Source organism: Cyphomyrmex costatus, unplaced genomic scaffold (genome assembly GCF_001594065.2).
Source record: "Cyphomyrmex costatus isolate MS0001 unplaced genomic scaffold, Ccosl1.0 scaffold408, whole genome shotgun sequence".
NCBI lineage: Eukaryota > Metazoa > Arthropoda > Insecta > Hymenoptera > Formicidae > Cyphomyrmex > Cyphomyrmex costatus.
Window position 1 is genome coordinate 121,587 of NW_017278296.1, and position 15,388 is coordinate 136,974.

General features: G+C 33.8%; 3 protein-coding genes across 3 annotated transcripts; 1 reads left to right on the plus strand and 2 right to left on the minus strand.

The window, feature by feature from the left end:
* Positions 1-185: 185 nt before the first annotated feature.
* Positions 186-8,578, plus strand: LOC108777119 (uncharacterized). Its single transcript, XM_018543922.1, has 6 exons — positions 186-279; positions 1,068-2,795; positions 3,814-5,552; positions 6,373-6,673; positions 7,072-7,291; positions 7,627-8,578. The coding sequence occupies exons 2-6, from the start codon at positions 1,092-1,094 to the stop codon at positions 7,821-7,823; spliced, it is 4,161 nt and encodes a 1,386-aa protein (XP_018399424.1). The 5' UTR covers positions 186-279; positions 1,068-1,091; the 3' UTR covers positions 7,824-8,578.
* Positions 8,579-10,381: 1,803 nt separating this feature from the next.
* Positions 10,382-11,347, minus strand: Syx18 (syntaxin 18). Its single transcript, XM_018543910.1, has one exon. It carries the CDS (start codon positions 11,345-11,347, stop codon positions 10,382-10,384), a length of 966 nt encoding a protein of 321 aa, XP_018399412.1.
* Positions 11,348-13,161: 1,814 nt separating this feature from the next.
* RsfS312 (ribosomal silencing factor RsfS-like protein, 312) lies at positions 13,162-14,980 on the minus strand. The gene is made up of 3 exons (XM_018543908.1): positions 14,628-14,980; positions 14,117-14,377; positions 13,162-13,344 (listed from the first exon to the last, which is right to left on the minus strand). Exons 1-3 carry the CDS (start codon positions 14,965-14,967, stop codon positions 13,169-13,171), a joined length of 777 nt encoding a protein of 258 aa, XP_018399410.1. The 5' UTR covers positions 14,968-14,980; the 3' UTR covers positions 13,162-13,168.
* Positions 14,981-15,388: the final 408 nt, after the last annotated feature.

A 15,388-nucleotide genomic window follows, 5' to 3' on the forward strand; every position in this document is an offset into this window, starting at 1 on the left:
CTGATTTAACCGCTCGGTGGTACAACTCAAATGCATTTAAATTATGGTTTAATATAAAGCCCGCTGTGGCTGTTCCCGCGAGCCACGCCGTGTGCAGTGGAAATATGGCGGGTGACATTACATCGCTCTCAGATCGTCTCACGAACGAACAACACTAGAAGAAAGAAAGAGAAAAGGAAGAACAATACTCGTCGATTGCTTCACAGGCACATCCGGCTCTCTCGATGCGTCTCGCATTGTTGCATGCGGGAGTACTCCATTTAACGCGTGCCAACAAAGGTATGACCGGGTTCGATTTTCGCCTACTTCAGGCGACCGGCGGAATCGTATTCGCTCGCGGCAACGCAGACTTATCGTATCTCGCGTTCGCAGTGGAGATATCCTCCGGCCGGTGCGGACGTCACGTCGCACGCATTGAGTTCTGGTCAGATTTCAAACCGCGTCTCTCGTTCCACGCTGGCTTACTCGGCCTCACAAAACGTTCCCGCCGTAACCTTTCGTCGCCATTATGTCTGTCCGCGTTGCTTGAAATCTTCAAAATTTTTATACTTAAAACGAGAGAAATAGAAATATCGAGTGCCTGAAAAGAGAAAGAGCGAAAATGTTAGATGCAAAAGATGCAAGCAAGTTGTGAACCCGCTGCACGCACGCGAGATTCGCATTTTGATGAAATTTTAAATATGCAGGAAGTTTCATCAAAATAACTCGAGTAGTTTTCGAAATTTTTAGGAAAATAACGAAATTTTCCGTTAAATAATTACTAAATATTTTAAACGATTAAATACTCAGTATAATATTATTTTCATGTTATTAAATAGGTATTCACTTATTATTCGATTGTTATCAAGTTGATTATTTTATGCCACTATATTTAGATACTTCATATAAAGCAGCCTTTAACATATACAGAGTAATGCAATTCATCATTAATTTTTCAATGCTGCTGTTTTTTAAAGCAAATAACATTTCTGTTGGTTAATAATAATATTATCTTAGGTGTTTATAAATTTACTTTTTTTCTTAATTTTATATGTTATAATTTATATTGATTAATGTTTCATTTTTAGAATAATCGTCACAATCTATCAAAAATGTCTAACTCTGTGGAATCAGACATTTGTGTGTCAGAGACACAGGAAACCTGTTATGAAGGTGCCAATGAAACCTTGAAAATTACCAGTGAAACCCCAAGTACGAGCTTGAATGAGAGTCAAGATTTTCGTCTTGTTGATTCAGAGGGAGAGGAGAATATGGTGGAGAGGTTAAAGCAGAAACAGGATGGAGAGGCTAATTGTAAGAAATCAATTGACCAAGCAGATTCGCAACAAATTCCACAAACATTGCAAATGGAAGAGAATAACACGATAGCTGCAAATGACAAAAAAGACAGAATTGTTATAGATGAAAAACTAAAGGAAAGCGACGCTGTTAAAGAGATTAGGGAGAGCGTATCTAGTGAGTTGTATGAGTCTGAGAAAAAAGATGAACTCTTTGACGAGGACGAGATTATCCAAGGTACACCTCCTCAAAGTTATTCGCCATCCAAAAAAGTATGCAGTGTCGATGTTAATCTGAAGCGTAAAGCTAGTGCCATTGATGAACCACCTGCCAAGATCCTTAAAATATCTGAGGAAGATGAGGCAAACATTCAGAAGAGACTCGAGGAAGAGAGTCGTCAGTCTTGTGGATCTGATGATTCGTATCAGGACTTGTTCAAGAATATGGACAAAAATGTTATAATAGAAGAGACCCAAGAACCAGCCACTATGGAATTTACTCAGAATACCCTGAAGATTTCCAGTGAGCACACAGCAGAAACGACAAGCGACAACAAGGCTCAGGAACATGCCGAGCAGACAAGTCTGCAGCAGGACGAGACTTTCTCCGAGAAACGTGACGTGAAAAAAGACGAGAATCTGAATGTCTCTGCGAAATTAACGGACGTCAGTAATAATGATAGTATTACTGTCAACTTTAACTCTACATGCGAAAAAGATTTTCTGGAAGAGGATAATCTGTCAATTGGAAAAGAAAATGTTACTTCAACGAATGCTGTAGTAGAAATATCTAGGATTGGAACATTAGACGAAACGGAACTCGTAAAAGATACAGAAACAACGTCTGATAAAATGGATCAAATGGAACAATCGAACTGTGTCAAGAAGACTGTTGACAAGAATGACGAAGAGATTTCGTCCTCGCAAACTAAGTCACGAATGAGCGTAGAATTGATAGACGAGGACACAAATCGAGCTGATAATAAATCGAAGCCGCAAGTAGTGCAGATTGATGACGATGATGAAAAGATATTGAACTCGTCAACCGAGGTGATATATCATCGTCAGAGCATGAAAAAGAAATTAGAGATTGTTCAGATCGACGAGGATGGCGAGAAGATCCTAGACTCATCAGGGAAGAATTCTGAAATTCAAGTCAAGAGCAGTTACGAGAGCAAGAGCAGCTACAAGGAGAGTACAAAGGAGTCATCCCAGGAGTCGAACTCGTCGGACAAAAGACTGGTGAATGGAAGCAGTGAGTGTAAGAAGAGCGACGTCGACACGACCGCAAGTTTAGATTTTGATACGTTTCCTGTAAATGAGGAGCTTCTGCCTGTAGGAGCAATAACTACCACACATGATATAAAGAAGGTAGATGGCACCAAAAGCAACTGTTTGAAGTCTAAAGATTTAGACAACATCGATCTCGTTATCGTAAGCGATAATGAAACATCTAACGTAGAAGAGAAAAACAAGTCTGATCTGATCTATAACAATACACTAGGAAAGATCAAGCAGGTAAGCGACAGATAGATATTCCGTTTATTACATAAATGTTATTATATAAAAGATACATGAATTAATTAATAAATTGATAAATGTTTTAAAATAGATGTAATTATTATAAGTAATGCAGTGAAAAACATATTATTGAAAGAACTTCGTTAAAATTGACTTTAACTTTTGACCTGCTTACAGTGAACTGATTTAATTCATATTTTGTTTTGATAAAGTTGTTTAATAAAGTTAGGATCTTTGAATATCTATTGCTGAAAATTTGAAAGAGAAAGAAAAATTTTACTGACAAACAATTGGATGAATGGACAAATAGACGACTGGACCAACACTGTGAAATTATAAAATATAATTTTCACACGCTGTATTACTTAATAAACGCAGATATGAAATGTGTTACACAAAGATTTCACACATGTATAAATAGAAAACACCATATTCAATCAAGATGATTTTTTGTGCTTAATAATATTTCTTGATATACAATTTTTAGTTTAAGCAAACTGATAAAAAATAAATTATAAAAGGACTCCGCATTAATTAAATGGAAAAAGTGACTTTTTATAGATCAGCATCTCGTAACTTATATAAAATATTAGTTTACTGATTTGATAAAAGTCATTTTGTTTTCCATATGATTAATTGTCAGTTATCACGCTTCAGTCGCGGTCATACAATTACCACACTGGTGCGCGAATTAGGATTTTCCATTTTTCATCATGTGTAATTTTGAAATGAAAAAAAGTTAAAGTAATTTAGTTATATAGTTTTTTTGGAATAATTTTCTGAAATATTTTAATATAATTTTCTGAAATAAATTTTCTGAAACCTATTGATAATAATATAATTAGATAAAAATTATATTTTATTGTAAAAAATTTTGTAAATTAAAAAAATAAGAAATTAAAAAGTTTTGCGAAGTGAAAATTTTGCCTATGTTAATTTGCACTAGTGTGGTAATTGAGGGTTAATACAAGATTCTTTCTGCATACATATAAATACATGAGAAAAATACTTATAGGAAGAGCGGGAGATCGGTGTCTACGTGAAGCTCAAATGTCTGGTACACACGGACGAGAATACGAAAGAACTCGTGAGGAAGGAGCTAACTGCAGTGCAGTGCGAGCCCATAACCGAGTTGAGCAGACAGAAGAATGAAGACAGTCAGTCCTCGATGGCAGATATCTCTGATAACAAGGAGTCGTCGCCCGGTTCCGTGAATAGCAATCCTCAGTTATACCAGCTTGCATCCCGATTGTCCATGATGTCGTCATCAAGCTCGGGATCTAGCGCTGCTTCTTTGGCTGTAAAACTTGCTCTAAAAGGCGGTCCGCCCCGCTTCTCGATGCTGACGGGCCCAGCAAAGCTCACGAAGAAATCTCCCCAAAACATCATATCAATGATGGCGGAGAAGCAAGTATTGGATGAGACCTACGATCGTTTGACGCATGAATGGAAGAACTATCACTTGCTTACAACGACAATCCTGAATTACGCAAACATGGAATTGAGCAGTATATCCGCTACCACAGCCCTCACGATTGTTGATACTTTCGCGAATGTGAGCAACGAGCGGCTAGACGATCATCATCATCACTTGGAAAAGAACAATATGCGTTCGTCGACACCGTCGGATCACCCCTCAAGTTTGAAAGTGGAATTAAATGCTACGCCGAAGAGCACGAAAAAAGGTAAAACCACGAAAAGACCGAGGAGCAAATTGACGAGATCGAACGTCGCGCAAATCAACGGTGAGAGCAGCGCCAAAAATATTCTGAGCGAGCCGGCTCTGCACATATCCACCACGGAGATGGACACACCGAGTAAAAAGATCAAATTAGAAGACGAGCATTTAAACAACGTGGACGTTCAGGCGAAGTCACCGCAAAGCATGCTGGCCGACGAGCTAATCGGTAAGAACGTATTCGCCAAATGGTCGGATAACAATTACTATCTTGGCATGGTGAGTGATTGGCTGAAGACTAAGTACAAGGTGAACTTCTACGACGGGAAGAGTAAGACGCTCATACCCGAATTTGTGATACCGATACCAAAGATTCTGAGGAAGGGTCTGTCTGTATACGCTACCACGAAGACTAACGATTACGGTTCCTGCGGCATTATCATCGACGTTCAAATATCGAACGGCGACACGAACTATACGGTGGTAACTGATGAGGGCGAGAAATTGAACGTGCAAATACAGAACATCTTCTTGTCCACTGATCAAGCGCAGCTGCTCAAGGAAGAAGTGGACTCCGTAAGTAAGAGTTCCCTGCCGAGCACGCCAAAAGCGCTCGGTCAGGTGACCTTGGACAACATGATTGACGGCAAGCGACGCTCCAAGAGAATCGGCACACCACTCTCCTCGACTCCTAAGTCCAGGATCAACTCTGGCGCGTTGAGCACTTCGACCAGTAAAACCAAATCCGAACCCTCGGTGTCCGGCATGTCTGCCAAGTTAAACAAGGGGACGGCATTGTTCGATAGCGAGGGAATGTCGAGCGATTCAAACATTGAATCTACTCGCAGTAAAGCAGAAGACGAATATACTCTAATGGGAATACAGAAAGAGATAATTGGCACGCCGTTTGAACAGATCACGAAAGGACCACCGAGTAGGAACAAGAGCAAATCACGTAGCAAGAAGAAGGAGGACCCGAAAATGATCGCTACTCTTGGTCCGATTCCGACGAACTCAAACATCTTCAAGGGCATGTCATTCATCCTTACTTGCATATCCTTAGAGAAACTGGAAAGGTATCTTTTACTTATTCACTTGACAATTGAATGGATGGATTTTAATTCTAATAAGAATAATGCTAGACGCTCGAGGAATTAATATAATAAATAAAGATATACAGTGACTGCCAAAAAATCGATGATTAATTTTGCTCAGATGAATCTTTAAAATAAAGGTCTAATATATAAATATTTAATTATAGTATATATTCTTATAATATACAGATTGTTCCATCTAACATGACTTTATTTTTGCAGGATAAGATCGAAAAAAATATGTCTGGACAGAATTATATAGCCTGATAAAACACAAATAATGGCAAAATCAATTTCCGAAAAAAATAATTTTTTATGATCATATAGTAATTTATTTTTTAAATAGAATTCTGTGATTTTTTTACATAATATGATTTCTCTAATTATTCTACAGATAAAAGTATTAAGGTAGAGGTAATTAACAGTTTGCGAGTTAAACTATTAATGTTTGACATCTCTACCTTAATAATTTTTATATGCAAAATAATATTAAGATAAAAGAAGTGGTCACGTTAGATGAAGTAATCTAATATTTAAAATATGTCTCAAGTTGATTAAGAAAAACTAAAAATAAAAGAATTTTATTAACTTATTAATTTAAGCTAAAAATAGGTTTACAAAAATGTTTGTAAAATCATATGTTAACCAAAAATTTTTGGCAGCCGCTGTAGTAATGAAAAGATGAACAAAATACAGCTACCTTTCTTAAGACACGAAGCATTATCTGCATTTTATGTATTTTTTCTTTTTTTTTTGTTAAGGATTGATTTAATATCCACTAATTCATTCTGCACCATTTCAGATATCAAGATATAAACATTCACACGGCGTCGAACACGAAAACAGAAGCCATCGAAACGGATAATGAAACAGAGTATGAGGACGATTGGGTGGACAAACATTTCGTGCGTGAAAGACTTCACACGCAGATCAAAGCAGGCGGCGGAAAGGTCTATGATGACTTTGAGGAAATACCGAAGGACGAGTATGAGAATACAATACTGATCACCAATGTGCCAAATACTACGGCAAAGAACATATTATGTTTGTCAGCTGGCATTATCATATGCAGTCATAAATGGATCATCAGATGTTGTGTAGAGGTAATTCTTTATCTAAATTTAATGTAAAGAAAACCTTTTGGATTGCCAAAACAATTATCAGTTCATCAACTCTTTACTCATAATGACTCCATATAAATAAAAAAAGGAAGATTATAGGCGTAAACAAATATAATTCAATATTCGGAATTACAAATTTTGGACAGCGTTAATCTAATAAATTTAGATAACATTATTTAGTATTAAATTAAATTTTATATAAACAGTTTATTGAATATATATATGTATATATACATTACACACTTTATATCTTTATTATATACATCTTTTCATAATTTTGTTTACAATTTTCGTACCATGATTTCGTCTATTATTATATTTGATTAAATCGCCAACAATTGCGTCACGCGTAAATCTTACACTTGACTGTACATTTTTAGGAAAAGAAAGTGAACACGGCGGAACTTGCTCTTCCAAACGGCTGGAGTTTGCAGAAAAAAACTTACATAGAAGCATTCGAGACATACGGAAAGAAACCGTTGTCAGAAATCGTCGTGATAATTCCTAGTCTGGCATCCATCAATTTGCCACAATTTGCCACGTTCTGGCGGCAAGTTTGCGAAAACGCGGGTGCGATAGTTTTAATCGCAGAAGATTTAGGTATTTTATTTTTTGTTGTCAAAAATTATAAGCTCCTTTAAAGCAAATTTATACTTTATATTATTACCGATATACGTAATATATAATATTAAGATAAAAGAAATACATAGGCCGGTATTCATAGTCAGTTCTTATTTCAAGATCTTAAGATGCTATTGCGGCCTTCTGACTGGTTTCTGATATCTCAAGATTAAACTTAAGACGGTCTTGAATATAAGAACTGATATGAATACCGGCCATTAAAGTCTATTAAAATATATTATAAGTTTAAATTGTTTCACATGCGTATATTATCTCAAATTACTATTTATAGAAAAACTTAAATTTTTTTTCAGATGCTATGGAAACGATGGATTTTGCTAGTACTACAGTGGTCATATCTAATTGGAAGTGTCCGTTATGGGCACAGAACAGAGCAATCCAATTAAATTTTCCAATTCTGTCCACTACGTGGGTGGTCCAGTGTATAATCGAGGGGAAACTCTGCCCACAAAACCATCCACGTTACAGACATACTTACATACCAAATTAGGAATTTTCATTAATTAGAAAGCTGTTATTTTTATAATCGTAAGTAAGTCGCCTACGATCCATGTGGACTACTAGAATATATTTTCTTTTGTTTTCTAAATTTTTTCCATTTTTTTCTACCTTCCACGTCATATTGCAATAAGATGAAAGGATAACTTCACAATCATATATCTTCAAATTTTTCGAAAATTCTTTCTTTTTTTAATATTTTACCGTTTCTGATACGCTAACATGTACGCGATGTATTGCCTACATTGTATTTTTTTCTAGATATATCCTCGAGTTATTCTTTCTATTTTACATTTGTACGTTTCATATGATGACTGATGACCAATATATTTCATGCATTTTTATATGGTGATTCGTCCTCGTACGAGGATACGTGTAATGCTTTACACTTTTATAAGATTTTGTATAAAAATGGACGTGTACGCAGGAACCACAGATCAATTTTATACACGAATACGGGAATTCTTATCGTGTGTAAAATTATTAGATCGTATGTTTACAATAATTCAATAATAATTTATAATCATATCGCGCCGAATTGCACTTATACATCGACAAAAATGCGAGATTAATTTCAGTTAATGCAGGCGATATTCTTGAGGAAATGTCGCGATTCATGTCAATAAATAAATTCTTATTCCGTTTTTTATCGATTTTTATAAATGGGCACATTCACACGTCTATTAGATCTAATTAATTTAACGACATTGAGACTTTTGTTTTCTCATCATGTGGAATTATATGAGAGGCCAGAAACAAAGTGGATTTATTTCCTTACGAAGTAAATTATCTTGATACAAGATAAATTAACTTTTTTGCACTCTATAGTATAATTATTCTAAAAATAATATAAGACTTGAAGAAAAATGATATATAAAAACTTATTTCAAACTATATGTAAAGTTTCAGCTTCTGATCTCTTATATAGCGTTTTGTCATTGGCAGAACTGGTGCGCATTCAGTGCACATTAAAGTCGTCATACGCTACTCTAATCTGAATGTAAAAGTAAGATATCTCAATTGATAAAATGCCTAATGTATATTTTATTAAATAGCACAACGCGAAATGTAATGAGGATTTCGCTCATTTCTATATTTTTATTAAACATACATCTTTACGTTGATTTATGTTTAATGGTTTTAAAGTACACTGAGTGCGCACTAGCTTTGCCAATGAAAAACGCTAATAATTTGTTAGATTGTGCAGCAAGAGGATTCAAAAGTCTTAAGAGAATATTTTTATGAAAGATAAAAACAATATACTTTGACACGATGTTAGAAACATAATTGGCAAAACTTCGAGTTTTATAAAAATAAATTACCGAAGCGTATGTTTGTGTACGTACACATGTGCAAAGACGCGTTGTATATAAGTAATATACAAATTTTATTATATATATGTATGTACAGAGGATCGACAAAATAACGTGCGAACATCAGAGAAATAATAATATAATCTCTTCTAAAAAAATTGCTTAAAAGATATTGAAGGAGGAAATCTTACTGTGTTCTTCAAAACTACAAATGACTCGATATTCAAATCAGACACTTCCATGCCGGGGCATCTATTATGAAAATATTCGGAATGAATTCCAATCGAAATTATTCAATTATTCTCTAATTTTCAATTGTTCCATAATAGGTACCCAGGAAAGATGTTGAAATTTTAAAGAACACAGAAAAATTTTGGAAAATAAAGTGATAAGCAGATTTCCTTCTCGAATACTATTTATGTAAACAATTGAAAGCTGTTCTATCTACTTATTTTATTGATAAGAAGTTGATATACTATTTGTCTTTAATATGGATTCTATCCTTGTTAAAATCATACATGCTTGAATGGTGCAGCAACTGCTACGATGCAATATTAGACTATTCTTCTAACAGAACATCCTGTATTTGCTTAAGAGATATTGAAGGAGAAAATTTCATTCTGTTCTTTAAAACTACAAATTATTGAATGTTAAATTCTTTCCCGGCCTATAATCAAGTGATTACAGGCAAGGAAAGTTTTGAACAGCACAGGACAATTTAAAAGCACAAAGAGGTAAATTTCCTCAGATATTCTTTATATAAACAATTGAAAGATATTCTTTTATAAAATAGTATAATATTTTATTGATAACTGTTCAAGCATTATATGACTCTATTCCAACAAAGATAGATGTGCAGCAAAAGCAAATGGTAGGCCAATCTTTCATTAATAAAACAAGTAATATAAAATAAGTATTATAGTATATTTTCCAGGCGTTTATATTATTTTGTTCATCCCCTGCATATAGTAAGTTACAGCTATTGTGTACAATAATCCGGGGATAAAATATAGCAATATTTTTTGGCAGATGTTTTTCTCTCTTGTTCTCTTTCTTTCTGCTCTTCCAACCTTTCAGCATCTTTTCATTCATTCTTAGAAAGTAACAATTGATACAATCCGTAAAATTCAATAATTTAATAATAGAAATATGTTTTATGGATTGTATCAAACATTTCTTGTAAATGTTCCTTTTCTCACTTTCGTATCTTAAAAGCAACTCGGAAATCCATTTACTCTTATGGATTGTACCAATCGAGGAACAACAATGAGAATGATATCACCAGAAGAAAGAAGAGGATCCACACCCTGAGACCGGCGTTCCTCTGGATCGCTTGGCGAATCTGCTCGTTCGCCTCCTTTACATTCTCCGTCGATCCCACCACCGTCGTCATCAGCCTATCCAGATCCTTGTCTTGGTCCAGAACCTTCTCCGTAAAGATCTCCTGAAGCTCAGCGATGTGCACCACTTTGCTCTCAATCTGCTTCACTTCCTCCGTCATAGTGTTCAGCTCGTTGTACAACTGCTCGTTCTCTGACTCGAACATCTGGATGTCCTCCGTCGACAATTCCTCTTCGTACGTTATCGTGTTGACATCGCCGTTGATTTCCTGGATCTTCATCGGGCTGGACTCGCTTGAGCCGTTCTTGATATCATGATCGTCCGCGGGATCGACCACGTTCAAAGCCGATCTTTTCGTCACTGTCGACAACGGCTGATCTGCTTGCAGTTTCGAGATCTTTCGCATCTCCATGGCCTTTTTCACGCGCATCGCCTTCTGTTCCGAGTATATCTTGCAGACATTCTTCAGGTAGTCTTCTATCAGAAGCAGCATGATCTCGCGATGTTCAATGTTCTGCTGGGTGATCTCTGTCGATGCCGCGATTTCTCGCTTCAAGTCTTTGACCAGCTGCGAGCAGGTGCTTATTATTCGCTGCGCACCCAGGTCGATTTCGTCGCGTTCCGCATCCGACATGTGCGACGTTGTGGACAGATAGTTGGAGAAGTTCAGATAGGCCTTGCGGTTCTCCAGCAGGAACTCGCGCAGCTTGGAGATCTGCACGACCACTACGTGCACCTTCATACAGAAGGTGCTCTTGCTCCTGGTCCCCCGCGGCTGGCTCTCTGCTACCGGCACACCGAGGTCCTTGTTCCGCAGATTCACCGCCTTAACGCTGGCCTTGAACAACGCGCTCACGTCCATTTTTGCGACTCCCCTGGGCTTCCAGGAGGCGATTCGTCAAAGTGCTGCCGGCGTGAATAGCAAACTATAAACTTATAACAATCAGATGTATTCGAAGTGTTGCTAACAAAAAGTTATATCTGTTGAAATCGTTAATAGGAAAGTGACACGTTTCATAATTAGCAACCTTTCAATTCTTTAAATTTTTTCTGACATGGAATGCTTTAATTATAGGAGTCTGTTTAATTAAATTATATGTTTACATATAATTATAATTAATTATAATTCAGTTTAATTACAATTAATTTAATTATTTGTTCCAATTGTAATTGGCTCTTGGTGAAGTAAAAAAAAAATAATTTATTACTTCAGCTTGATAATGTTAGCTGAAGTAATAAATTATATTTTTTTAAATTATAATAAGTTTTTTAAAACAGTGTCATATGAGTTATCAAAATTCCAACACTGCAACTCTAATATAGAATTATTTATGAATTTCATTCCTTATCAAATTATGATAAGAACATTTACTTTTTTTGTGTAAGCAGTACATCAACAAATATATTGTTTTTCTAAAAAAATATAGTTTTCAGAGTCAATTTCCTTTTGTTATTCTCCATCACACTGTAAATCTAATATAGAATTGTCTAAACTTCTCAGTCTTTAGGTTAGATTTCTTTTTATTGTTTCAAAAATACTAATTCTTTATTGTATCGTTTTTCTATTACACAGTAAAATGTCTAAGATGAGGATGACATGTTAAAATTGAAATTTCACGTAACTTACCGTACTCTCTTTCCCTGTTAACGTCTCATTTATTATGTTTATAAATGTGCTGATTATATCAAATATCGTAACGATCGTGATATCATTTATAATTATATAGCACGGTAATGTGCCCACGTTTCCTTTCAAAGTTAAATTAATAAAATAGCAAACGAATATAATCGTCAGTTTTGTAAACACCTGTCACGTATCGAGCCGTTAAAAGCAATTTGCAGTAAGGTTATGTACAGGTATAAAAGTACATTTAACTCTAAAGTACTCTAGGCGAGGTATGAAGAGCGTAAGAACAATCCAACTTTAGTCAAGATTTAAAAAATGCGTTTTCCTTTTGTAACTTGTAAAAGAAAAAAAGACTATGTTTTACACTATGAAAATTATTTTTAGAATTTTCCATGTGAATTTTGAAAGATTTTGTGATTTTAAAAGTTCTTTTACTTATAATTTCTGAAAACATCTTAAATTTGTTTAGATTTTACAAGATTTATCGGAAACTGTAAAATGAGACACTTTAGAATATTTTAGAATTTACACATAATTATATATGAAGAATTCCTATCTAATTAAACGAAAAAATTGTGTAAAAAAATTAATATAAAAAATCATTTAGTAATTTAGTATTATAAAAATTATTAAGTAAGTTTATACAAACTGAAAAATATTATATAAAAATATTTCTGAGAAAAATATTTTTATACCATTACTCTGATACAAATTTTTCTCAGAATTTTTAGTATAATTTTTCTGAATTTTTATGCAAGTTTTAGTAAAAATTCTGTAAATTTTTATTAAAAATTTTACAGAATTTTGAGTAATTTTTAACCTTTTAAAAATTTTTCAGATTTTATTCCATATAAAAGGAAAATTTTTTTGTGATAATAAATCTTAATACTATAGACTATAGAGTTTAATATTACGACATAAATATTTAATTATTTATATTATATTATTAATAATTATGCGATTAATGACATTTTAATAATATTTTCATTATTAATTGTATAATTTTTTTATTAGACTAGTTTACAATTTTTACATTAAAGACACGCGCACAGAAAATCATCGAGTATCATCAGCTGGTTTCAGATCTGCTAAGAAGGCATTATACTGATCCATAATGCTCGATTCCTCACATGCATTACTCTTATCATCGTATTGTGAACCGACTGACCATAGAGTCTCCAAATCGTAATGCTCTCTAGCAGAATTAGACAAGATATGTAAAGCAATATTTCCTGCAATACAAACCATGCATAATTTTGTTTGTTCTAATAAATTCGAAGTTACTTCATAGTTATTAACGTTATCTATCTACTTCAATTCTTTGTAACAAGTAGTAAGCTTGGAGAGTTTATAATACTTACATACCTTATATAGAATAGTGAATAGTGATATATGAATATGTTGAGAAAGGCTATGAGCCAAAAACAATTAATAAATTGACGCAAACGTCTGTTAAGAATCGCTGAAGGACTTGTGAGTCCCGAAACGTACAAAATTTTGACATTTCAGTTTGGTTAGTTTATATGTTAAATAATTTCGAAATTTTTGACATTTTTGTAAATAATTTTAAGATGTAATAATTATTATTGGAAAATCTATTTAGCTCAATTTAGACCGTTTTAATCATTTAATTTCCAAAAACAATTGTTTTTACATTTAACCGTCTAAATTATAATATGTTTAACATTGATAATGATCTGATATAAAACATCTGTATTTAACTATGTTTATATTATCATTTTTACTTTTATTTACGAACATTAAATCTATTGTTTTTTTTGCTCATAGCCTTTCTCAACATACTTTTATTTAATTTCTAATACTTAATATATTTAAAATAGTATTTAAAATATCCTGTTTTTTAAAGTTAATTATAACAAAATTTTTTAATTGTTTATTGTCTTAGTAGTACGAAAGTTGTGGCAATCACTCTGTGTATGTGTGTGTAAATAATTGTAATTAAAACAAAACATATATTATTTCTTATTTCGAAAAATATATTACCTAAATCTAAGGCCATCCAATCTTTTGAATTCTTCCCTTCAATATTAGGTATCAACTCGTTTTTGTATCTTTTCAATTTGTAAACTTTGCGTACAAAAGTGACCAAAGCGTTCATATGCTTTTGTGAATTTCCAGTCACAACAACAATGTAATCAACGTAAGCAAATTCCTTGGGAACAGAAGCGACAAAGATATTTTTGGCCTTGTCTCTTTCCAATAACTCAACAAGTTGATCGATATCAAATACTCCAGTAACACCGTCTAATATATATAACATAATTTGATCATTACTATAGTCATTATTTAATTCCTTAATAATTTCATCATTTTTTACTAATTAAGAACAATATTTATTATATATAATATTCAAATAACATGTATTTTATTAATATAAATTATATATATTAAGTACATAATTTCTTATAATAAGAATAATAAATCAAGCACAAACTTTTGCACTGATTTAATATTATTGTACAGCCACTTTTTTTTGTACTCCATTTCTACTCACGCTCCAAATTTATGTCGGCGTAAGGATCATGAATTTCCTCCTCCTGTTTATTCAAATCCTCGAGGAGGATCTTTTGTTGTTCTTCGCTCACGTCAAAAATAATGTCAGCGTCCTCATCATGAAATATTTTGTATTTTGTATTCATAGCAGCCGCGAGGTTATAACCGGTGTCCTTACTCGCGTCATCTTCCTTGTCCTTGTAGCCGTTTCCTACGTCGCTCGAGAACCTCCTCGTCAGCTGTAGTCGTGAATACGTTAACGATCGTGATATATGACTTCCAGGAGCGTCGCGCGACAATCGCTGCGCACTTAGCAGGTTCCTCAGGATGCACGATCGCATGTCGGTCTTCAAAACTTAGGTTAGATCTAATAGAGTCAAGTCGCGAGATCACAGAGACGAAAGTTACGCTCTTGGGATATTATATAATTATAATTTATATGATTAGCCTAAAATAATAATTATTTACTGTAATAATTAAGATCCAGCTTAACCGTTAAATGCCTCTATTCTTTATTATTCTGTAATAATTATAATTAAATATAAATAATTACGATTGGATCATACATCCTACGTAATCACCGTTTATATCAATAAAATTTTTATTTGAAGACGTTCCTAGCTTCCACGTACATGTATAATCTTATTGTATATTGGTTTAATTATATAACAAGGCTTTTTTCTTTCAAGTGCAAAATGAGAGAAAAAAAAACAGGTATAAGATTATAGTAAAGGAAATAAAAGTGCATCAGATGAAACAAGA

Excerpts from the sequence above, each read along its gene's own strand:
- Syx18 (XM_018543910.1), bottom strand. The coding sequence starts at position 11,347 with ATGGACGTGAGCGCGTTGTTCAAGGCCAGCGTTAAGGCGGTGAATCTG.
- LOC108777119 (XM_018543922.1), top strand. The coding sequence starts at position 1,092 with ATGTCTAACTCTGTGGAATCAGACATTTGTGTGTCAGAGACACAGGAA. Across the intron at positions 2,796-3,813 it reads CACTAGGAAAGATCAAGCAG|GAAGAGCGGGAGATCGGTGT; the intron begins GTAAGCGACAGA and ends AAATACTTATAG. Across the intron at positions 5,553-6,372 it reads TCCTTAGAGAAACTGGAAAG|ATATCAAGATATAAACATTC; the intron begins GTATCTTTTACT and ends GCACCATTTCAG.
- RsfS312 (XM_018543908.1), bottom strand. The coding sequence starts at position 14,967 with ATGCGATCGTGCATCCTGAGGAACCTGCTAAGTGCGCAGCGATTGTCG. Across the intron at positions 14,378-14,627 it reads CGCCGACATAAATTTGGAGC|ACGGTGTTACTGGAGTATTT; the intron begins GTGAGTAGAAAT and ends TATATATATTAG. Across the intron at positions 13,345-14,116 it reads TTGGATGGCCTTAGATTTAG|GAAATATTGCTTTACATATC; the intron begins GTAATATATTTT and ends TTTGTATTGCAG.